Raw genomic sequence first — 23,309 nt, 5'->3', positions numbered from 1 at the left:
TGCATAGTGAATACTTTTATTCCATTTTCAACATTTCTAACGGTCAATTCTACTAGACGACTGTCTTTCCACTAGACGACTTATCACATCGACGGATATCCAACGACTGCCGAGCTCCTGACTCAATAATCAAAACGCTGTTTCAACCCCACCACTCTCAATCCATTCGCCGGAAGTTGTCACAAAAGAGTGGCGGGGTCGAGCAGTGCTGCCATCTAAGAAAACTAAAACTACCTTTTATAAAATTATTACATTATATAAAGTATGATTACTTGTCAAGGGCTAACTAATTTCAGTATACAATAAAATTTCACTAAAATTAATTTTATTTGTGTCTTACAGTAACTCTACTATTTGTAGAGCTTGTCTCTACATTCACTTTTCTGATAGAGCTAGCCAAGCTCTTTGTACTTGTTTTTATGTTACTAAGGTTTAAAGTTTTTGTTTTCTAAAAAACAACTCAAGTCCGATGCTACTTAATGTCTATTTGATAGTCTCAATGTAAAGCTCTCCAGGAGCCCTTTACAATGATACCAAACACCGATTACTTACGATGAATGTAGCCGGAGTTATAATTATCTTAACTTATAGTTTAAAAGTAGTTAAACCCAAGACTTTACAATTTTACTTAAACTAATTCTAAAACTAAATAAATATCTTACAATTGTTTAGTATTGTTGTTCAAATCTCAAACAATAGAACAATAATAAACGAGCGCGGCGAAACAATAGAACAATAGGCGGTCGAGTTAACGTTCATGCCATTGAATACTAAACAAATAAGTCGATTTATGAAAGTAAGTCGTTTTAAGACAAATAAGTCGATTTATAACAAATAAGTGGTTTTAATACAAATAAGTCAGTTTATGACAAATAAGTCGTTTTAAAACAAATAAGTCGGTTATTACAAATAAGTATTTTTACAAACAAACAAGTCTATTTATGACAAATAAGTCGTTTTAGAACACTTTTTACACTTGTTAATAACCGCTTATAATGGTTTCTTACTATTTTACAATTTTTGTTTACATCAATGTTAAGTTTTATGAATTTTCAAAATTCGAAATAAAATAGAAGGAAAATTAAAATGGGTCAAAAAACCCCGTCAACCTTATTTTTTACAGGTGCTTATTTAGCCTATTTACAATTTTTGTCAAAATACTTAAAAATAAAAAAGTTATTTTTGGAATTTAATTACGTAACTTTTTGGTCCACTTTTTGTAAACTTGTCTGTATCTTGATAAATACTAATCAGAAAAATCTGAGTAAGGTGTCTATTTAAAGGTCTTTAAATGCCGAATCTGATGATATAATAAAAACAGTACCTTATAGATTTACTTTTCGAGATACGAATTTTTAAAGTTGTCACTAATTTTTTCACTTTTTCCTCACTCAATAACTTTTGATCCTTATCGATGGGTAGTTGGAATAATGTCGCAATGGATATTGCGACAGTCTTCGGGTTAAGTCAGATTCGGTATCTACGGACCTAAATACACCTTATATATTTTTTTTACTTAATTCTGATGAAAATTGACAAAAATAGAAAAATCACTTTGTACATTAATTGTTTGTTCCTGGTAAACGTTTAGAAAAATATTACTGGAACAATACGGTTATGTTGAAAGTGAAATTTTTGTTTCAATTTTAGACCAGCAATTGTAATTACGGCTTTCTTCCAGGGAATAAAACATGTAAACATTAAACGCACTATACATTACTGTACCTACTTTGATGTTAACAGATTCGCACTAATCATTGCTGTACCTACTAAACTATCGTTGAGTCGTTACTCAATGGCAGCAAATATTCAATCACGCACAAGACTACCAAACTATAGTTATTTTATTTGTATTACTGAAGATAATAATCTACAATAATTATTTTACAATTTTATAGTCATCTGTTCATGATTCGAATTAATGTACCTGTGTCAAAATTTTTGTTTTCAAAACGGGCTCGTCAACTGAAGAGAGTGTCGTGCAACATATAAAACTATTCCCGACAGTGGAAGCTCATTACGTCAGAAAGGACTCTCAAAAACTATACCTATCTGACGATCTCAATATTTCGAAAATGTATAGACTGTATAAGCAATGGTTTTCAGAACAAGATAATTATCAAGATGTTAAAATGGCGTCTGCATGGCAGTACAGAAAGATATTTAATACGCAGTTTAATTATTCTTTCTTAAAGCCTAAGAAAGATCAATGTGCAACGTGTACACGTTATGAACGAGCTGATGACGATACAAAAAAAGCAATGCAAGTTAACTATGATATGCACATTAAAAATAAAGAAACAGTACGTAATATAAAAGAAACTGAAAAAGAAAAAGCAAGCGATTCAGAAACCATTGCAATTTTCGATTTAGAGAAAGTTCTCTACATCCCCAAATCAGAAGTTGGAGTATTTTACTATAAGCGTAAATACCCAGTATACAACTTAACAGTGTTTGATGCAAGTCGAAAACTAGGCTACTGCTTTATGTGGCATCACGCAATAGCTAAACGAGGTGCTATTGAGATTGGTAGTTGCATATTCAAGTTTCTGGAGAGTGAATATATCAGATCGATTAATAAAATATCACTGTATTCAGACGGATGTCGTGGTCAAAATAAAAATCGCTTCATTTTTGCGCTATGTTTGTATGCGGCTACAAAATTTCAAATGAATATCACTCACCGATTTTTCGTAACAGGCCACAGCCAAAATGAAGGCGATTCGATGCACGCTTGCATAGAGCGAGAGTTAAAGAAAAATAAATTTATATACTCACCAGAACAAATGTACGGAATAGCCATGAATGCGAAAGTTACGGGTGAAAAGTATAATGTCGTTGAGATGTACCAGTCCGATTTTTTAAACATTAAATTGCTAATTGAAGGGCAAAACTGGATGCTTGACTCAAACGGTAATAAAGTGATGTGGTCTAACATTATGGAAGTCAACGCGTGCCATACCGAGCCGGGTAAATTGAAATTTAAATATAGTTTTGAAGATGAATATTTAGAACTAGAAACACGTGCATTACCAAGCAGAGTAAGGAGGAGAGTACAGAGCACAAGGGGAGGAAGGGCCAGGTTTGAGCGAGCAGGAAATGGACACGTTGTTTCTACGTATTCTACAGCTGAATCTGCAACTCTTCCTGAATTACAAGGAGCTTACAACGAACCGGTTCCTGTGTCGAAAGCTCTGTACTCTGATCTACTGAGTCTTTGTAACAGTCATGATATTCCACAATATTATCACGATTTCTATAAATCTTTGGCATGTGGAACCGACGAAGCTGCTGAGGTACAGGATCCGCTACAGGAGTCAAGTCTTTAGACGTGATTTTACTTTAAATATTTTGGTACCCAATTTTTTTATTATGTTAAGATAATACGAATGTTGGTTTAGATGAGTTTATTTCCTACAGTTCCTAATAAACTAGTCTTAGTTTATTATAATTAGAGTAGGTACATTTTATAAAATAATTTAATTTAAATAGCACAAGTTTTAAAGTTAAGCATAATTAAGTACCTTTTTTATTAGGAATTCTTAATTTTCATGGATAATATATTTCTTATAAAGTCACGAATTTGTCATTTTAATTATGCTACTTTGATTCAATAAATGATTGTTTAATAATAACATAATGCTCTTTATTTCTACCACTTTAAATGATCCATTCTTATATTTCTAGTAAAAGAATAATAATAATAAAAGCACTGTCAATAAAAATAAGATATTCACGCAAAGATAAAAGATTTAAAAAAAACATACAACGATGAATATACAGTAAAATATGAATACCGTCCACAAAACGCTCATCAAGTTCAAGGAATAAGAACACAAACTATGGTTACTGTATCCATCGTGTATCCTATAATACACTGAAAAAAGCTGTAACATATTATTACTGTATCAACATTCATTTTTTTTTTTCGTGGAACAAAGCTGTAAGTGACTATTATGGGAACAACCTTTCGACATAAATAGTAGCAATATGATCTTTACCGATTTTTTCCTATTTGGATAAAATATACAATCTTGTAACTGCAACAGTACTTTAGGCAAAAAATAACGAACAAGGTGACATATAATTTATTTTAAGATATTCAGTGGTTTTATAGTTATTCCATAATTTCATTAAATATTTTTTCCTGAACAGTTTCATTTTTACGATTGCGGCTTTATTCCCGGTACCCATCGTTATGTCTGATTTCAGATCCTGAAACGGCGTTTTGTTCACCTCGTCCTCAGCTATCCGATGGTGTGCTTTGTTACGCTCCAGCTGCCCCGGATCATTGACCTCATGGCCACGTGCTAGTTGTTTTTCTGCATTTTTCACCCGGTTTTCCGGGTCAGAAAAATCTGGAAATTATCCAGGCTCCTAGATCTCGACGAGCTCTTCAATTTGACACCAAAAAACCGGTATGTTGTCGATCGTTCTTGGCCAGCGTTAATTTTTGAAGTTTGAAAACTTTGTAATTTTGCACTTTTTTGACTATAATTTCTAAACGGGTTATCCAAAATTCACAATTTATACACCGTTGTGTTCCTTGCACTATTCTGCGTACTTTGATATGTAACACTCCCACTTTTTCAAGACTTTTCCCTCTCTCACGATTTTTAACACTTTTTTCAGGTGCGGAGCGACGCGGAACGGCGCGGAAGCGGTGTCGTCGGCACGGCGGCTGGCGCGCAACGGTTATAAGATGTTGTATTTTGTGCCTCTTTGATTGGTGCGTCATAACGAAACAAAAGCTGTTACTTCCAAACAATTACCTATCCATTTATATGTATCAGTGTACATATGTCAAAAAATCAAACAGTTAAACTAATTTTCCACATTATAGGTCTGTATCCGAAATGGTTGATTCAAGTCGAGAAAAAACGCGCGGAGGCAGAACTGATCCGAGCAAAAGCTGAAGAGCATAGAGCGAGTGTCGCCGCTAAGAGTGCTGAAGCAATGTTACTGCAGGCTGAGGCTCTGAGACACATGTCTGAAGCTGCCACGACCCAGGCGGAAGCCATGACCCGGATAGCTATAGCATTGGAGAATAGAAATAGGGACAATATGTCAATATGATTTGTGGTCTATGTTACGCATTACGGTGAATAGAAATTACTTACTATGCCACGACGGTTTTCTCAAAGTGAACAATGTGTTATATTGTGTAGGCTACTTTGAGAATTTTAGCTTTTGTGAGCTTGAATGGATGGAACGATTCCTTATCCTGCGGACAAGAAGTATGCTCTAGTCGTGAAGTGAATATCTTCTGGAGTATTGTAAGTTTTAGGCTGGTTTTAGAGTCACACTGACCACATGTTGGCAAAATGTATCAACTGCATGAATTCAAGTGACCGTTTGCCACCTTTTGATATAAAAAAACTTCAAGGGAGCTTCCACACTCATAGCTACTCGTTATTCTAAAACGCTTATTAGACGTTGAAATATTTTAGCTGGCAGCGTTGATGATCAGCGTGCATTGATATCTATAATAGGATAGGCGATTGCTAGGAAATGACAGCTTTTGCTTCGTTCCAATTTAGATTCGCTGATCATACATGATAGTTAATTTTATCTATTAGGTCCTTACATATGAAATTGGCGTTTTGTATGGGAGGAACAAAAAGTCGAATATTTTGTAATATAATATATTTAATTAATCAAAGTATGAACCATTATTTTCTATGCACTTTTGCCATCTCATAGGTAGTTAATTGATCCCTTTACTAAAAAAAACAGTCGGACGGGAATCAATAAAATCTTTGAAGGCTATTTGGACTGCCCCATCGGAGTTGAATTTTTTCCCTTGCAAGAAGTTATCCAAATTTCGAAAAAAATGGTAATCTGTTGGAGCAAGGTCCGGGGAGTACGGAGGATGTCTTAGACTTTCCAATTGAAGCTCTTCTAATTTAGTAGCCGTCTGTTGCGCAGTGTGTGGTCTAGCGTTGTCGTGAAGCAGCAGTGGCGTGGAGCGATTGACCAGCCTAGGTTGTTTAGCCGCTAGCTTTTCCATCATGGTTTGCAATTGCTGACAATAGACATCAGCCGTAATAGTCTGGCCAGATTTGAGAAAACTGTTATGAACAATACCGGCACTAGTCCACCAAACGCTTACAAGTAACTTTATTGGGGTTAATTTTCGCTTGGGGCAGGATTTGGCTGGCTGGCCAGGATCTAACCATTGAGCTGAGCGCTTCCGATTATCGTAAAGAACCCATTTTTCATCACAGGTAATGATTCGGTTTAAAATACCTTCATTATTGTGCCGGTTTAGTAATGTAACGCAACAGTCGACGCGCGTTTGCCGGTTTGCTTCAGTCAATTCGTGAGGTACCCACCTTTCAAGCTTTTTAATCTTCCCAATTTGCTTCAAGTGAATTAAAACAGTTTTATCACTAACATCGCAGCCTGCAGCTAACTCGGACGTGGTTTGCGATGGATCCGCTTCCACAATAGCCTTCAACTCTTCATTATCAACTTGAATCTCAGGCCGTCCACGGGGCTTGTTCTGCAGATCGAAATTTCCAGAACGAAAACGTTGGAACCAAAAACGAACTGTGTTTACTTTTGCAACACGACCGCCATACACATCATTCACCCTTCGATTCGTTTCCGCAGCACTAGTGCCACGGCGGAACTCGTACTCGTAAATAATGCGATATTTTAAGTTTTCCATTTTGTAAAATGAGTGACGCAAACAGAAAAAAACAGAAGAAAAAAAACAAATGAATGACGGTCATCGAACCACAAATACATGAGTCTATAGCTGTACAAATTTGAATTTGGAATTCCTTACCAAAGAGGAGAAATTCGTGATTAAAGTGGCCAGTACGAAAAACGCCAATTTCATATGTAAGGACCTATTATATTAGTTCGAATCCACACCATTGCTACAAACCGCTACGATCAGCACCAAAATGGTAAAAAACCAAATAAGCACAAAATACTATTAGTCTAAGATCCCGCTGCAGGATTGGTGTGCTCATCGACTTTTTGTTTAAAACCAAATTTTTATGTCTATTTATAGTTAAGAGAATATATATTTACTAGGGTGCCTATCAAAATTTGGCCGCCATTATTTTTTAAAAAATTATTTTTAATTGATTTTTGGTAAAAAATTTCGTTTATTTATTTTTTAAATAAAATAACGTCTACATAACAGTAATTAATATCAAGATTCTAAAAAATCACGGTTGCCGTTGCGCACCTGGCCGCACCTCTTTGCAGCCAGGTGTAAACAGGTATGATTTCGATAAATTTATACGTTTATAACCTATTTTTATTAATTATAAGTCAAATTAAAGCTAATTTTTTTCTATTAATTATCATATAAAGTTGCTCAATTAAATCTGGCCGCAAATAAGGGTTACTGGCTGTTAAAGATAATAAATATTTAATGTAGAGTGAAAGAGAGTTAGCGCGTAACATCGTTTGTCAGACGAGGACAGCGATTGCCGGCTGTGCGACGCTTTTAAGCCATTGCGCATGCGTCGAATGTTAGTGTTCTCAACTGAACAGATGCGGCATTTTTATTCTAACATAAAAACCACGCTGTTTTGGAGTTCTTAATAAACAACGTTTTATATTTACATTGTTATTTTAATGTTAATTCCTAACTAGACCGTCGATATATCAAATCAATATTAATTTTTTGTTGCAATTTTTAAATTTGTCATTTTGAAAAAAATTACATATTTTTTGGAGTATTTATTATAAGTCGTCTCTATTACTCCCCGGTGGTTGAGAACACTAACGTTCGACGCATGCGCAATGGCTTAAAAGCGTCGCACAGCCGGCAATCGCTGTCCTCGTCTGACAAATGATGTTACGCGCTAACTCTCTTTCACTCTACCTTAAATATTTATTATCTTTAACAGCCAGTAACCCTTATTTGCGGCCAGATTTAATTGAGCAACTTTATATGATAATTAATAGAAAAAAATTAGCTTTAATTTGACTTATAATTAATAAAAATAGGTTATAAACGTATAAATTTATCGAAATCATACCTGTTTACACCTGGCTGCAAAGAGGTGCGGCCAGGTGCGCAACGGCAACCGTGATTTTTTAGAATCTTGATATTAATTACCGTTATGTAGACGTTATTTTATTTAAAAAATAAATAAACGAAATTTTTTACCAAAAATCAATTAAAAATAATTTTAAAAAAAATAATGGCGGCCAAATTTTGATAGGCACCCTAGTAAATATATATTCTCTTAACTATAAATAAACATAAAAATTTGGTTTTAAACGAAAAGTCGATGAGCACACCAATCCTGCAGCGGGATCTTAGACTATATGCCTTATAGCTTATAGCCAGTCCATTTATAGAGGTCAGCGTGCGATGAGGGTGACTAAAACCAGCCTAAGCATACCACATTAATACAACTAAGGTTGTAATTAATTATAATAAATGGATAAGTATTGTTACGTAAGACTTGTTGGAATGATAATTTAATATCAAGATTCATTATATAATGAATTAAGAAATAAACGTCAAAATTTATGGATTTAAACATATTTCCTTTAAAAACAGTTGAAGTGGATGTCTTGTTACTATATTATTTAATTTATTACAGAAATCTTATTTATATTAGTAGTTCCACTAAACTATACATTGTAAAATCATCTCTGAAAAATATTAAATGCAGTTTTCTAGTATAAAGTGTTTTATTTCATAATTGAATGCTAAACCATTAATTACTCTGTCAAAACACGTAATATCAACATCCGATAATGGTTTTAAGAATTCTAATGGAATTTCAGTCTTTTTTTACAAGTTGGGCAACCATGTGACATTAATCTATCAGTTTTATAACTTCTGTCAAATTCCCTGATAAAAGACTGGTTAGAAACAATCAGTGCCCAGTTGGCACACCTAAAAGCCACTGCTTGGAAATTGAATTGAAATGACTGGCTAGTATGTCAATAACGATTTACTCTAAAAGAATCGCATATAAATGAACTGGAAGTATCAAATATACAGAATGTAGGTAGAAGTATGCTTCCCATCAACTACCCAATCTTGTGGCTTAATACATTATAGTAATGCTGTTTCCCCGTTAAAAGATAATTTTAGGTTTGAATCTTCGTCGAAGATTTATTTAATGTTATTGATATTGAACAAAATTATTTTCTTAATGCCAAAAAATTAAACAAAATATTCAATTTGGAAAACAGAAGTGTTTGATTTTATACTCTTTGATGTCATAAAATGTTTATGGTTTAAAATTGATAAACTTCAAACTTCAAATCATATTGTCTGTGGTTTTTGCCCTTCCTTTTCTCGATTCATTTTCACATCAAATACGAGAAAACAAAGCGGCGAAAATACTGTAAAAGTGAATTGAAATTTATTATTGAATTAAATCAAATCTCTGGGATTTTTTCAACAGTCAAAATAAGAAGAATATACTATGAACACGTAAAAAACAAGACCTTTCCATCAATACTAACCGAATTGATTTTTACACTGAAGTGTAAAAAATATTTAAGACCTCATCTTGAAAAAAGCAAGCTAAAATGAGTTACAATTACAAGGAGCATGCCATGGCTTTTGCTCAGTTTTTGCCAAATATGGTCAAATTGGACGAATTACAAAAAATTACCCAAAATTTAGATCAAGAACTTGCTGAATCGCAAAAGATTATGAAAGAGATCAAAACTATGTTTGATGCTGCATCCCAAGTAAACGTTGCACAAGTGAACAATAAGAAACAGGATAATATTGTGACGCATACGATTACTACGGAATTTCTGGGCGCAAGTGTTCCGAATTTGATCATGTCAGACATGGAAAATGTAAGCGGCCATCTAAGTTCCGAAGAGGAACTGCAATCTCTGATAGCGATTATGAAAAATTATGCTGAAAATCTCAGAAACGAAATTGCAAGATTGCCATCACAAACCTTTGGAAATGCAAAAGAATTCGAAAAGTTAGATCTGAAGGAATATGCCATAAATTTTGACCAACTTGCTAAAAGTCTGGCTAACATCAAATTTGGCTAAAATATACATTATTGACGGTCGAGTTGGCGATTGTAGCTTTTATGGCGAACACAATTATATCTAAGGACTTACTATCCAAAGTTTAAAGTTGCGGAGAGAGGAGTTTTTATTAAATAAAATCGTACTTAGGTTAGTTATTTTCACTACTTTTGATCTTTGACTTTGACAGTTTTATTTTATAAGTGGTCAAAGGTTTTTATTTTATACAGCCGTAAGTCATGTATGCTACCAAAATAAATTAAAAAAAATACTCTATTTAATTCGATTAAAGTTTTTTAAACCAAACGTATTATTTATTTTAATTTTTATTGCGAAATGTATCTTAAATTGATTAAAAATAATTAAAATCTGACATTTATATTGTTTAATTATTTCATAATTTTGAAGACACGGAACGCAAAACTACGAAGTAGCAAAGAGTATGTAACCATTTCATAGTATACTAGCGAAATGTTTACATACTCTTTGGCATTATCTGTTATGGTTATTCAGTTGAGATTTAAACATACTTTTATGTTATGTCTGTTACTGTTATGGCGTCTCCGAATCCTCGAGATTTAGAATCAGGTGAAGCTGAGGTCATGATACCCGGAACATCTTCTGGGTCAGCAGTACGAAGAATAAATCCGTACTCGGAGGAATTGTTGTAAGTCACATTAACGGTAGTAAATTCTTTGTAAATTTGTATTGTAAGGTTGGATATGAGTCACAGAACCGAATCAGTCAACCCCGACACCACGTGGTACTTTCTGCCCTACCCCTAGAGTGTATATGAAAAGCCGGAGGCGCGGAGGGGGAGCAGCCCCCGCCCGCTGTAACAAGGCGCGGGGGCTGCTCATCCCATAGCGCCGGAGACGTTGCAAATTTCTTTTGTTAGGGAACCATATTCTGCCCATTTCATATGATTGTTTTAAAAATTGAAATAAATATGTCTTTTTTTATTTATTTATTTTAGTAAATAATAAATAAATTACAAACAAATGTCAGATTTTTATTATTTTTAATCAATTTAAGATAATATTTCGCAATAAGAATTAAAATAAATATGTCTTTTTTTTTATTTATTTTAGTAGCATACATGACTAATGGCTGTGGCTGTATAAAATAAAAACCTTTGACCACTTATAAAATAAAACTGTCAAAGTCAAAGATCAAAAGTAGTGAAAATAACTAACCTAAGTACGATTTTATTTAATAAAAACTCCTCTCTCCGCAACTTTAAACTTTGGATAGTAAGTCCTTAGATATAATTGTGTTTGCCATAAAAGCTACAATCGCCAATTCGACCGTCAATAATGTATATTTCAACCTCAAATTTAATAAAGGTGTTGTTAACCATAGAAACCTAGAATTGGAAGCAAAGTTGGCACAGTTGTGTGAAGATGTTCATTCATTTACTCAGGTAAACTTATAGTTACATATATGAGTTCCTCTTTAAAGATGAGTATGGCACTTTTTTAATTTTTTATCCTATTTGATTTTAATATAAAGGAATGTATTACCAGCCGTCTACTGTATTCACTTTGTGTAAAGATATAATACTTTTTTTTCTAGATGGTTGAAACAAAAACTGCTATAAGTGAGAGCAACAAAAATTGGACAGATAATCAACAAGGAAATGAACAAAGAAACACCCTGTATTATGATGAAACTATAAACAAATTACTAAATGGGATAAATGAAGTAACATATCTACTAAAAAATAAACATTGAATTTTGCAGATTTAGACAACTTCTGTCAGAAAAATAAGTTTATGAGTATTAAGTTGAAAGGAGGTATAGGGGAGGTATATATTATTCCCAATGGTCAAAAACAATAATCAATCCTTAAGATGGGACTGAATATTGTTTAATTTACTTTTTATAGGAGATAAGAAATTGATTACCCTTTTTTTAATCCTTTCATATGATGATTAAATAAGCAAAAACATTTTGATAATGATTATTCTGTGATTGCTGTGAATGTGAAAGTTTGTTTATTCAAAACATTCTTTTTAATATTTTTTAAGTTCATACACATAAAAAATTCATGAAATGGTTTATTTAATAAGGTTAAATTGGTGAAAATGAACTTTTTAAATGTTTTGGAATAATAAGCTTGGATAATTATCAGAACTACTAACTTACCTATTAATCATGTCTATAGTCATACATACTGTATTGAAATATTATAAAAATGTTAATACTTTTAAGGCTTTCATCAGATTATTGTAAAACTGATAATTGTCAAATAAAAAATTATGTAAAAAAATAGTTTTCTTTTTACTTGTTTATTTTAATGGTAAAATAAATAAAGAATAAATAAAAAAGCCATCAAATAAAGCAAAATAGTAATTTGGTAAAAAAAATAGAAAATTTGAAAAATAATACAACACAAACTAAATTAAATGAGTAACGTAAAAAGTCATTTAACAGAAATTAAAATTAATAGTAAGATAATATTATGCTGTCTGTACTTATGGTCGCGTCATGCTTGTCTCTCGTTATTCCGAACTGTCAATAAGTCTTATTCTTTTTCTGTCTATATCATTGTCTCTGTTATCATTTTGTTCGTCGTCATTCATTCTCTGATCATCGTCATTCTTTGTAGGTTTCTCATCAGCCTCCATGACTTTTAAGCGGATTCCGCATACAACAGCTCCATTTAAACATTTTATAGCTTCCTGCGCCGATTTAATAGAGGCATATTTTGCAAAACCAAATATTTTATTGGGGAATGTTGAGACATGTATAAGGTCACCAAATCTACAGAATACATCTCTCAACACAGAACTAGGTGGAGGCTGGGGTTTACAAACTATAAAACATCTTTGCACCACTCTGCTGGCATTGTTGGCCAAAGGTTGGGGTGGGGGGAGAGGGGTGCTACAGTAGTTCATATCATGTTCCTGTTCCTTAGATATTTCAGAAGTACAAGTGACAACTTTAATTAAAGTGGATGCTTCTGCTATGGCATCAGCTAGTTGCACTAAGTTGGGGGAGCCAGCATCAATAGCATTTTTAAAATTGTTAACTATGCTACTTAACTCTGCCGCAGCCTTGTTCAGAGGATTCTTATCAGGCCAAACTGTTATTATTTCTCCGGAAGGAAATTCAAAATTGTTAAGCCTCTCCATAGCAAATGCAGCCTCTTTGTCATGATCATAAGTGATTAGGGCTTTGCACACACCGTTATAAGTATCTAGGGTGTACTGACAATTTTTCATCCCCGGTACAACATTAAACAATTGCTCTATATATCGTTGAGGCACCGGTGGGTAACATTTAACATTTATTCGGTTGAAATCAAAAGGTTTAGTTAATGTTACTCCATTTAATATATCTCTCCTAGCATCATCCCTATGGTGGTAACGGTCTACATAGTTATCCCTACAAGGAGAATTACTTGAATGAAAACTATCCATCTCTAAGCTATTCCTACTTCTTTTTAATTCCTCCTTTGGAGTTGCAAACATAGGCCTGTACTTTCTGTCACATTCTTCGTAAGCTTTTGCAGCATCAAAAAAAGTTTTATAATTAACATATGCAAATCCTTTATTCGCCTCAGTAAATTTATCCTTTTGCAAGTGAACTGACTCCACAAGTCCAAAATTAAAGAAATGTTGTTTTATTTCACTTTCAGTTGCATCTTTGTGAACTTTAATAAACAGCCGCGTATATCTGTCCTCGCTGCAGCTGTTAGAGTCATTTCTATTCACTGCAACCATCACTATTATAGGCTTTGAGTCACTTTTCAAGGTTTTGAGATGCAGTTCTTGGATGGCTAGAGCTGCCGAAGATGTTTTATTATATTTAATATACGCTACGCCTTTGGTCTCGCCCGTGGTTCGATCCTTAGGTATGTATATATCTTCAATGGTACCGAATTGTTCAAAAGGTGGCCTTAGGTCTTCTTCCTTGGTTTGTTTGCCACAAACAACGAAAATCGTGGAATGCGGAGGTTTATCCTCCTTTCGTTCATCATTGCGTACGACTTGGTTCCAAGTGCTCATTGTAGTCCGTAAAGTTTTCAAGTGTGTCGAGTCAACAGTCAAGTCACGTCCACAAAGTACTTTCCAGTGCAATGGTTTATAAGCATTTATTGAGGAACGTCGATGTCAGTATCCTTTCAGTCGGATTACGTTTTTTCAGTTATGTGATTGTAAACTAATTACTTTTAAAGTTACTTTCATCCAAGTTTGCAATATTGATTATTGACAATACAATTTACTTACGTCAAAGTGATCAAAGAGTTAAGATAACTTTATTTGTGGCTTCATTATGTTGTTTATAGTTACTATCAACTGGAAAATAGACATTTGGAAATCGCTTTTATGGAGCCTCAAATAAGGCTATTTAATATTTATTTTACATTCTATCTTTTTCTTGCGTAAGTTTTCTAAAAACACACTACCAACTCCATTGTTAGTCATATTTTAAAAGATTTTGATTTGAAAAAAAAAATTGTTTTTTTGTATAGTACTGTTTCTGAACTTTTTCCAAGTTATTGAATAAATAATGTGACATCTGTCACCACAAAAGTTTGACAATTTGACAGGCATCTTTCTTTTGTAAACATTGAGAACCATTTAATTGATTTCTGGAAATGTAAACCTGAGGAGAATGTAGCATAAAAGTGTGAGAATTGTAATTTTAATATTTGGTCTTTGCATTATTTGTGTATCACGGCTAATTGTGTGTTTCTCTTAGTTTCTCTCTATTTCGAATTCAGTGAAAATGTTCTCAAACTACTTGACCGACATTTATCTACAATAATACGCAATTGCCTACAATAATATTCTAAAATGTATCCATCGATGGAAATTTCTTAATGCAATCGAAGCAGAAGCTTTACAGGGGCGAAGAATTTGAAGACGAGCTGAATGACTTATTTAATAAAAAGTTTAAATTCCGCTATAACAGTGAGTGGACATTGCCGTCTGGCGATACTTGGTTTACTGACGCACCTTGGAAAGTAAAGGGCTTGGAATATTTAAAAAGTCGTTTAAATTTCCATAAGAGTCAACTCAATGACTTTAGCATTGAGGAATGGAGTAGTCACACTCGGCGACGCAACCCCGCTGGCGAAGTATGCTGGAAGCTCAGATGCCTGGTGAACCCCGAATTCCTCACGCAGGCCTGGACTAAGTTCTACGAGTGTGCTTCAACATACAACATTGTGCCACCAGAGGCAATTTCTGATATGAAAATGGTGTCTTTGCATCTGTGTGAAGCTCCTGGTGCATTTATCACTTCCTTAAACCATTACTTAAAGCTGCATCACCAGGCTCTTGATGTAATTTATGACACTAAAACTATTATTCATTTAATGATAATTTCAAATTAATATCCTTACAATACTTTTTATTTTGAACCTATAATGTAATAGTACATTGTGTATTCCAGTGGAAATGGGTTGCAAACACTCTCAATCCGTACTATGAAGGCAACTCGTCATCGAACATGATCAGTGATGACCGTTTCATGTTCCACACTCTCAACAACTGGGACTTTGGTGTTGACAACACTGGCAATCTGATGGATTGGGAAAATTCACAAGCCATTATCAAGAAAGCCAAGTCTTTAGGCAAAGTAAGACCCATTTAATGAAATTCAAGATAAAAATAACATTAATTTGAAAACAGATCTTTATTTTATTACTAGCTTTTACCCGCGACTCCGTCCGCGCGGAATAAAAAATAGAAAATGGGGTAAAAATTATACTATGTCCGTTTCCTGGTTCTAAGCTACCTGCCCACCAATTTTCAGTCAAATCGATTCAGCCGTTCTTGAGTTATAAATAGTGTAACTAACACAACTTTCTTTTATATATATATATAGATAGATTTGAAGATATCAAATCAGTAGTTTATTTTCGTGAAAGTTTAAATGAACAAATTGTTATATATGACCTCATAAACTAAATATGTGAAGAAATGTATAATTGTTCAGGTGCTGCTTGTAACAGCGGATGGATCAATTGATTGTCTCCAGAAGCCAGATGCTTAAGAAGAAGTCACTTCACCACTCCATTACTGTGAAATTATAACAGCATTACAAGCATTAAGCCCAGGTACCCATCATTATTTAATTGGTTAAATTTGTGGCTGTTAAATTGTATGAATTTCGTAAAAATTGTCTTTTATTTTCAGGTGGAATGTTAATCTTCAAATTGTTTACTATTTTTGAACATTCCACAGTTAACCTTCTGTATCTTCTCAATCAGTTGTTCAAAGAAGTAAATATATATAAGCCAATAACTTCTCGTCAAGGAAATTCTGAGGTATATGCTATCTGTTTGCAATACAAGGGTATAGATCTAAAATCTTACATACCAATATTTCAGACTGCATTTGGAACAGAATTCTATTCAAATAAATCATTGTTCCCACTTGAGAAAATACCAGAATCCTTCCTTAAACAAATTGAGGAATGTGCTTATTATTTCTGCTCCATTCAATGCCATGTTATAAACAATAACCTACAAGCATATCTCATGCAAAAGAACATAGCTCTACACAGGGATATGAAAAAGATCAGGGCTATTGTAGCATCGGAATTCATTTGGAAGTACAATCTCAAACCGATTAGTATTAATCAGGAACTTTTAAAGGGCACACTTCATGAGGAAAATAAAATAAATACAAATCCTCGATACCATCGCGGCTCATATACTGAACGCCAACTGTACACAAAGATGTCATTGAAAGAAAAACATAAGAATTTAAATATGTTCCTTCAAGCTGAGATGCTCTCTAACCCAATGATACATATCACAGAACCAGTTAAATGGATGATTGGAGAAGGCTCCTCAAAGATAGATATCATTTTTACATATGGAAAACCTTTGCAAAAAGTAAACAGTTCAAAGTTCATATTTGTCCCAATCTACAAACTTTACCAGCAGATACTTGCTGAGGAGGAGTTCAAAGAGATCATTCTCTATAGACCGGCTAAACCAAAGATTGATCCTAGTCTTTTAGGACCTGAGCCATCTAAAATCATTTCACTACCTGAGTTCCAATACAGAGAGAGTTACAATGTTTATGAGAAAAATTGTTTTAAAGCTTTACTGAATGGAATGAAGGAGTTATTAGATGGAGAATCAATTTTGTTGCAGAATTTCAACACATTGACACATTTTAATGTTAGTATTCTCTATATTTTGTCAAAGGCATGTTTTGAAAAAACCGGCCTCACTTCTTGCGGAAGTATAATTCTGAGCAAATTGATTAACAAAAATTGTTTAAAGTACATGGAACTTATTGATGATGAATGCAATAATGTTCGTAAGGACGAGAAGAAAGATGTGTTGAATTGTCTCCCGGTCCAGGTGACCAACGCGGAGGATTTCTTCAGTAACATAGTCTTCTACAATAACACTTTCTATAGAAATAAATGCATCGAATACTTGGAGAAGATTAAACAATCTTTATAAATGTATAAATATTTCTTGTATTGTGTATTCAATGTAGTATTTGAGAGTATTTTTTTAATTGCTTTTATTCTTATAAAAATACCTGTTATTTATGTCTTCTAACAATGTGTATTAAAGACCTTCTGAATGTTTTAAGATGTTTTTCTATTTAAAAAATAAATAAAACAGGTTTTCCCTAATTCTTTATCCTCTTATCACTTCAAAGTTACAAGACTGCTCGATGTCGCTGCGATACAAATTTATTAAACGAGCATCTTCGCGACAATTAACAGATTTTTGTATAATGATCGATAATATGGTACAATAGCTAATAGTTCACTCATTGAACTTGATCAATTTTAACAGTATTTTTACTTATACTAACCGCCATAAAATTTTTATCGGAAATTTTAAAAGTAACCATAGATTAGCAGAACCAAAGACAACAGTAGGTACGCTAGAATTATTGCATTTTCTATTGAAATTTAAACGAACTGACAGACAGAATGTCATATCACCGCAATTCAAAACAATTGCTTGTAAACTAGTTATTTTGATAAGTATATTTTTTAGAGGACCAAGTATTAAAAGAATTACTAATTGTTAATCGCCGTGGATTCCAAACTCAGCATAAAATGAATATTAACGAAGGTATGACAAGTTTTTAATTTCTAACCTATACTTAGATTTTGGCGGCTTTGTGATTATACGTTAGTTTTAATAGTTAGTAAATAATAACTACTATATTCGAAATATATAAAATAAATGATATAAACGTTATTTCCTATGGATATACTATGTATACTGTATGTATAATTATAACTTATAAAATCACCTTTTTGAATATCTTGGTATAAATATATTGTTTGTTCATTAGCACTATAGGTCTTTGGAGTAGAGGCTATAACTTTTTATACATGAATGTGTTCTTTAAATATCTTTATTTGTTTGTGTCAATATACATCTTAGTATTTAATTTGTCCAATTTCAATTAATTGGCCAATTAACAGGGTATTTAATATTAAATTGACATTAGTAAATGATTCTTATAGTTTTTATTTAATATATAAATTTTATCTAGGAACTACCATAGAAGATCTATGGACACCATATAAGGAACTAGTATCTGTGGTGGAAGGATACTTGGCACATGAGAGTGGAGGAGCTCCATATGCAGTGCACACATTTGAATCTGTCCTGAGAAGGCACAAACAAACATTTCTATCACTCTTAAAATATCCTGTAAGTAGATTTTTTAACTATTTACACACATTTGTCTAAAAATATTGTCTTCCATTTAATTACGTATGAAAAAACATAAACGAAATTATTTGATCAATAAGCAATATATAATTACTTGTAAACTCTTCATAACTGTGATGTTTGTTAACTGTAATCCTCGCTTTTTACAGTTATTTTCAAACTATTTTTGTTTTTATCTGTTCAGCCTAAAAATCCAACAAGCAGAGAGGAGATCAAAAGAGGCGTTACGGAAGGAGTTAATTTACCCAGTATAGGCAGGACTTTACTGTCCAAGGAGCTTGTTGATGAAGCTATTATAATATCAGGTAAAAATACTTGTGAGGCCAAAAATGACAAAAATATGAGGTCACAAGAACAGATGTTCCTGAAACCTAGATCTACAGATATTAATGAAAAATCTATAATTTATTTCGTAATTTGCAGTTTGATAAAACGCAAAGGTAAATATTTACTGAGGTAATTAATATAGTTATGACAGTAATTGTAATGAAACTTGTGCAGATATGTACAGTCAGCTTCATAAATATAGTGGCAGTCAAGATATCCAAATATATGATGTCCTCCGTGACGTAATCCGTCAATGGCGAACCTTGCTATCTCCGAGAGTGCGATCGGAGATGACTGGCAAATCCGAACTTAGTTTTGAAAGTCCGGTCGCACGGCGCACAGTACAACCGGCCTGAGGAATCGTATGTATAGGTATAGGAAGGCTTTGGTCGAGTTTTTCTAATTTGGCGCTTTGCATCCAGGTCTTGTAATCGTCGGGTTTCGAAGCGTGTTACTGCCAAATTGACAGAGTTGCGCCATTCTCTTCTCTGTTGCGCGAGCTCTTCCCAACCTTTGACCGGTACCTCACATGCAGTCAGATGTCGTTTGATAACATCTCTGTATCTTAAGAACTGACCTCCAGATTTGCGCTTACTCCCTTTAAGTTGAGAGTAAAATATAGCTTTAGGCAACCTGGAGTCGGTCATACGAACGAGATGTCCGCACCATCTCAGCTGGTTTTTAATGATCATGGCCTCTATTCCGGACATCTCAGTCCGCTGCAGGACTTCAGAGTTAGGTACTCGGTCATGCCACTTAATATGTAGAATAGACCGTAGACATCGCATGTGGAAGGTGTCGAGCCGTTTTACGTCACCTTTGTAAAGACACCATGTCTCCGTGGCATAGAGAAGTGTGGGCAGAATGACCGCTTTGTATACAGCGATCTTGGTGTGCATTCGAAGATCATGAGAGTCCCAGACTCTTCTCCTTAGCCTGCCGAATGATGTCGCTGCCTTTGCTATTCTTGAGGAAATTTCAGTTTCGAGGCGGTTATCATATCGAACGTAACTACCCAGATACTTAAAGGACTGTACTTCCTCAAGAGGCTTATCTCGGAGACAAATCGGTGTGGGGTCTGTCGAGGTACCACGAACAGGCTGCTTGAGAACTTGTGTTTTCGAGACGCTTATAAGCAGACCGAATTTTCTACACGACTCGTCAAGACGATTCAAAAAGATTTGTAGACTGTTTGCATCATGGGCCATCAGACAGACATCGTCTGCATAAAGAGCATCCAGTATTGACACTTCTTGTATCATTCGCTTAGATCTAAAACGCGACAAGTCAAAGACACTTTTATCAGATCTGACTTCGAGGTAGATTTTTCCAGTACAGTTATTGTAAGAATCTCGCAGTACTGCAGCGAAATAGATAGCGAAGAGAGTCGGGGCCATTACGCATCCTTGCTTGACACCGCTTGTAACTGAAAAGTTTTTTGTGAGGTCACCTTCATGTCGTACGCGAGCTGTCATGCCGTCATGAAATTGACGTATAAGGTTTACGAACTTTCCAGGACAACCCGTCTTTTCAAGGATAGCCCACAGAGCGGATCTCGGCACTCGGTCGAACGCTTTCTCAAGATCAACAAAACACATGTGAAGGTCACGTTGCTGTTCAATACATTTTTCTTGCATTTGTTTAACGATAAAGATAGCGTCTGTTGTTCCTCTGCCGGCCCTAAAGCCATATTGACTTTCAGGCAAAATCCGTTCTGCTAACTCTCCAAGTCGTTGATTTAAAATATGAGCTAGGATTTTTCCGGCTGCGTTAAGTAAGGCGACACCTCTGTAGGATCCACAATCAGAGGTATCACCCTTGCCCTTATAGATCTTACAAATGATAGCATCTTTCCAGTCTTGAGGTATATCCTCAGTATCCCAGATCTTCAGCGTCAATTCAGAGACTGTTTTGAATATTGGGTCCACCGTATTTGTAAAGCTCGGCGGGCAGACTGTCCGAGCCAGCAGCTTTATTGTTTTTAAGCCTATTTACGGCGAGGAGAAATTCCTCAAAAGTTGGAGGCGTGTTAAGCTCCACAGATGTAGGGAGAGCTTGAATACTATTTATTACTCCGAGATCGACCCCATCAGTGAGTGGATTTAGAACGTCACTAAAGTGTTCAGCCCAACGGTGCAACACCTCATCATGTTCTGTTAATCGTTTTGATTTGTCGCGCGAGTAGATTGGGGAAATCTTTTTAAACCGAGGTCCGAAAATTGTTCTTAGAGATTCATAGAATAGGCCTGTCTGCTTAATATCTGCAAGATGTTGTAATTCCACTGCTTTCATCATCCACCATCGGTTTTTCAATTCGCGCACTTTGAGTTTGAGATCTCTTTGTAAGGTTTTTCGTTGCGTACTATTGGGTTGACAGTTGGGCTCCTTAGCAGGCGCCGAAAATCACTAACGAGCTTCGTAATCTCATTGTCGGAGTCGTCAAACCAATCCTGATTTTTCTTTTTCGGCTTGCCTACAACTCGCTCAGCTACTTCATGAAGTGATCGTGCTAAGTTACACCATTGTTCATTAATAGAAGATGTCGTGTTAGGTGGCATTTTACCAAATTCCGAGTTCAGGTTTTGTTGAACTTCACGCGACTGAATGAGCTTTGAGAAAGCTAGTCGAGCCGGAATATTGTGGTTTGATCGGCGAGGAGGTTTATAATTGATACGAATCTTCGATTTTATTAGCCGGTGATCTGTCCAACCAACAGCGCCCCGCATTGCTCTTGTAATAAGGACATCTTTCAGATCAACCCTGCGTACGATGACATAATCAATAAGATGCCAATGTTTAGAGCGTGGGTGCATCCATGAGGTTTTAAACTTGTCGGCCATGCGGAAAAAAGAATTTGTGATGCAGAGGTTAAATTCTGCACATAAAGATAGAAGGAGCTCACCATTGGAATTACATTTTCCAATTCCATGTCGGCCAAGAATCCCTTCCCAGATGTGGAAATCGGTGCCAGTGCGTGCATTAAAGTCTCCCATGAGAATGATTTTATCATTGGGTGGTATATGTTGCAGGGTTTTTCGGAGATCGTTGTAAAACCGCAGTTTCTCGTCATCATCGTAAGTCATTGTAGGAGCATATACGCTAATTAGATGAAGATATTTGTTTAAACCGGTATGCAACCTAAGGGTCATAAGCCTATCGCTTATGCCTTTTGGTTTTTCTATAAGTGAATTAGCGATATTTGTTTTTAAAGCAAAACCTACTCCACAACTAGCTCTTTCAGAAGCAGGTTTCCCAACCCAGTAGTAAGTGTATCCCCCGCGGTCCTCACGAAGTTCTCCACTATCAGCTAAGTGAGTCTCGCTTAGGGCAACTATGTCTATTTTGTATCTAGACAGTTCTCTTGCGATAAGAGCAGTTTTTCGCTCTGGACATAAGTTTGTAGGGCTGTCAAGTAATGTTCGAACATTCCAAGTCGCAAAGGTCAGTGTTGTATTTGGCGATATCTTAACTTTTTGAATTTTTCGACCGCATTTGTTCGGTGCCCGAAGGCCGCGGTGTGCCAGCGGGGTAGAGTACAAGACGGACTATGTTTAGGCCACCTTTTCTAGGCCCCTCCCCTGTGCAGGGGTAAGCAGAGCGATCCTAAATAGGGCTGCTTAGTCGTCAGACGTGCTGCCGAACCCGTACTTCCGCCTAAGTCAAGTCCGGGAGCGACCACTCTCGTCTGACCGCCTATGTGCAGAGAAATGACTAAGAAACGGATTCACCGTGATCCGGTTTCCCACCACCACTACTCCATCGCCATAGGGCTTTGATTCGGAGAGAGTTATAGCCAAGGTTCATCTGCGCGTGAATGGATTTTAGTGGGTAAGCAGTTGCGCTCGTGCAAACCCACTCTCTCGTCCTATGCTACCATAATCCGATGGGCCAGTTGCCTGAAACGACCGGTGGTAAAACAGGATGCAGTGAATTGGCCGCCAACTATTATAGATCCCAGTTGACGCCCTTTAAGGCAGATCACATCACCTTGCTGTATTGCCAGAGAAGCCGAGGACAGCTGCCTATCGACAATGTTCGCCCTCTCTACCAAAACAGGCTTTGTTTAAATTGCAGGGGATCGACTGCATGAGTTAAGATTAATAGTGATCTCAACTCCTAGAAAAAGGAGAGCCCCCCCCCTCATCCCTTTCCTAGTCCTTCCCCTTCCCCGTAAAGTCCATTTCCCCCTCTCATCCCTTCCTTACTAGAAAGGGGTGTGAGGGGAAGGTGGACTGTTTTTAGGCCTCCGGCACCTCACTCATCAGACGAAACGCAGATTACTCCACTTCACGCCTGTCTTCTGTGAGGTCGTGGT

At 35.4% G+C, this 23,309-nt stretch overlaps 4 protein-coding genes across 5 annotated transcripts; 3 read left to right on the top strand and 1 right to left on the bottom strand.

Moving 5' to 3' along the window:
* The first annotated feature begins 9,317 nt into the window (after positions 1 to 9,317).
* Positions 9,318 to 11,841, top strand: LOC123723283. Its single transcript, XM_045685860.1, has 3 exons — positions 9,318 to 9,998; positions 11,323 to 11,410; positions 11,563 to 11,841. Exons 1-3 carry the CDS (start codon positions 9,523 to 9,525, stop codon positions 11,719 to 11,721), a joined length of 723 nt encoding a protein of 240 aa, XP_045541816.1. The 5' UTR covers positions 9,318 to 9,522; the 3' UTR covers positions 11,722 to 11,841.
* Positions 11,842 to 12,441: 600 nt separating this feature from the next.
* Positions 12,442 to 14,223, bottom strand: LOC123723259 (RNA-binding protein 45-like). Its single transcript, XM_045685834.1, has one exon. The coding sequence runs from the start codon at positions 13,998 to 14,000 to the stop codon at positions 12,492 to 12,494; it is 1,509 nt and encodes a 502-aa protein (XP_045541790.1). The 5' UTR covers positions 14,001 to 14,223; the 3' UTR covers positions 12,442 to 12,491.
* Positions 14,224 to 14,540: 317 nt separating this feature from the next.
* On the top strand, positions 14,541 to 17,466 carry LOC123723203 (cap-specific mRNA (nucleoside-2'-O-)-methyltransferase 2-like). Of its 2 annotated transcripts, none has more exons than XM_045685766.1 (4): positions 14,541 to 15,283; positions 15,394 to 15,579; positions 15,940 to 16,060; positions 16,140 to 17,466. In XM_045685766.1, the coding sequence occupies exon 4, from the start codon at positions 16,145 to 16,147 to the stop codon at positions 17,423 to 17,425; it is 1,281 nt and encodes a 426-aa protein (XP_045541722.1). In that variant the 5' UTR covers positions 14,541 to 15,283; positions 15,394 to 15,579; positions 15,940 to 16,060; positions 16,140 to 16,144; the 3' UTR covers positions 17,426 to 17,466. Both variants share the same exon structure in this region, with proteins under 2 accessions (XP_045541722.1, XP_045541723.1).
* A 445-nt stretch (positions 17,467 to 17,911) lies between these two features.
* LOC123723020 (nuclear pore complex protein Nup205-like) lies at positions 17,912 to 19,190 on the top strand. The gene is made up of 4 exons (XM_045685561.1): positions 17,912 to 18,055; positions 18,486 to 18,646; positions 18,852 to 19,012; positions 19,169 to 19,190. The coding sequence occupies exons 1-4, from the start codon at positions 18,040 to 18,042 to the stop codon at positions 19,188 to 19,190; spliced, it is 360 nt and encodes a 119-aa protein (XP_045541517.1). The 5' UTR covers positions 17,912 to 18,039.
* The last annotated feature ends 4,119 nt before the right edge of the window (positions 19,191 to 23,309 follow it).

Source organism: Papilio machaon, chromosome W, assembly GCF_912999745.1.
Source record: "Papilio machaon chromosome W, ilPapMach1.1, whole genome shotgun sequence".
Taxonomy (NCBI): Eukaryota; Metazoa; Arthropoda; class Insecta; order Lepidoptera; family Papilionidae; genus Papilio; species Papilio machaon.
This window is presented reverse-complemented; position numbering and strand designations above follow the sequence as displayed.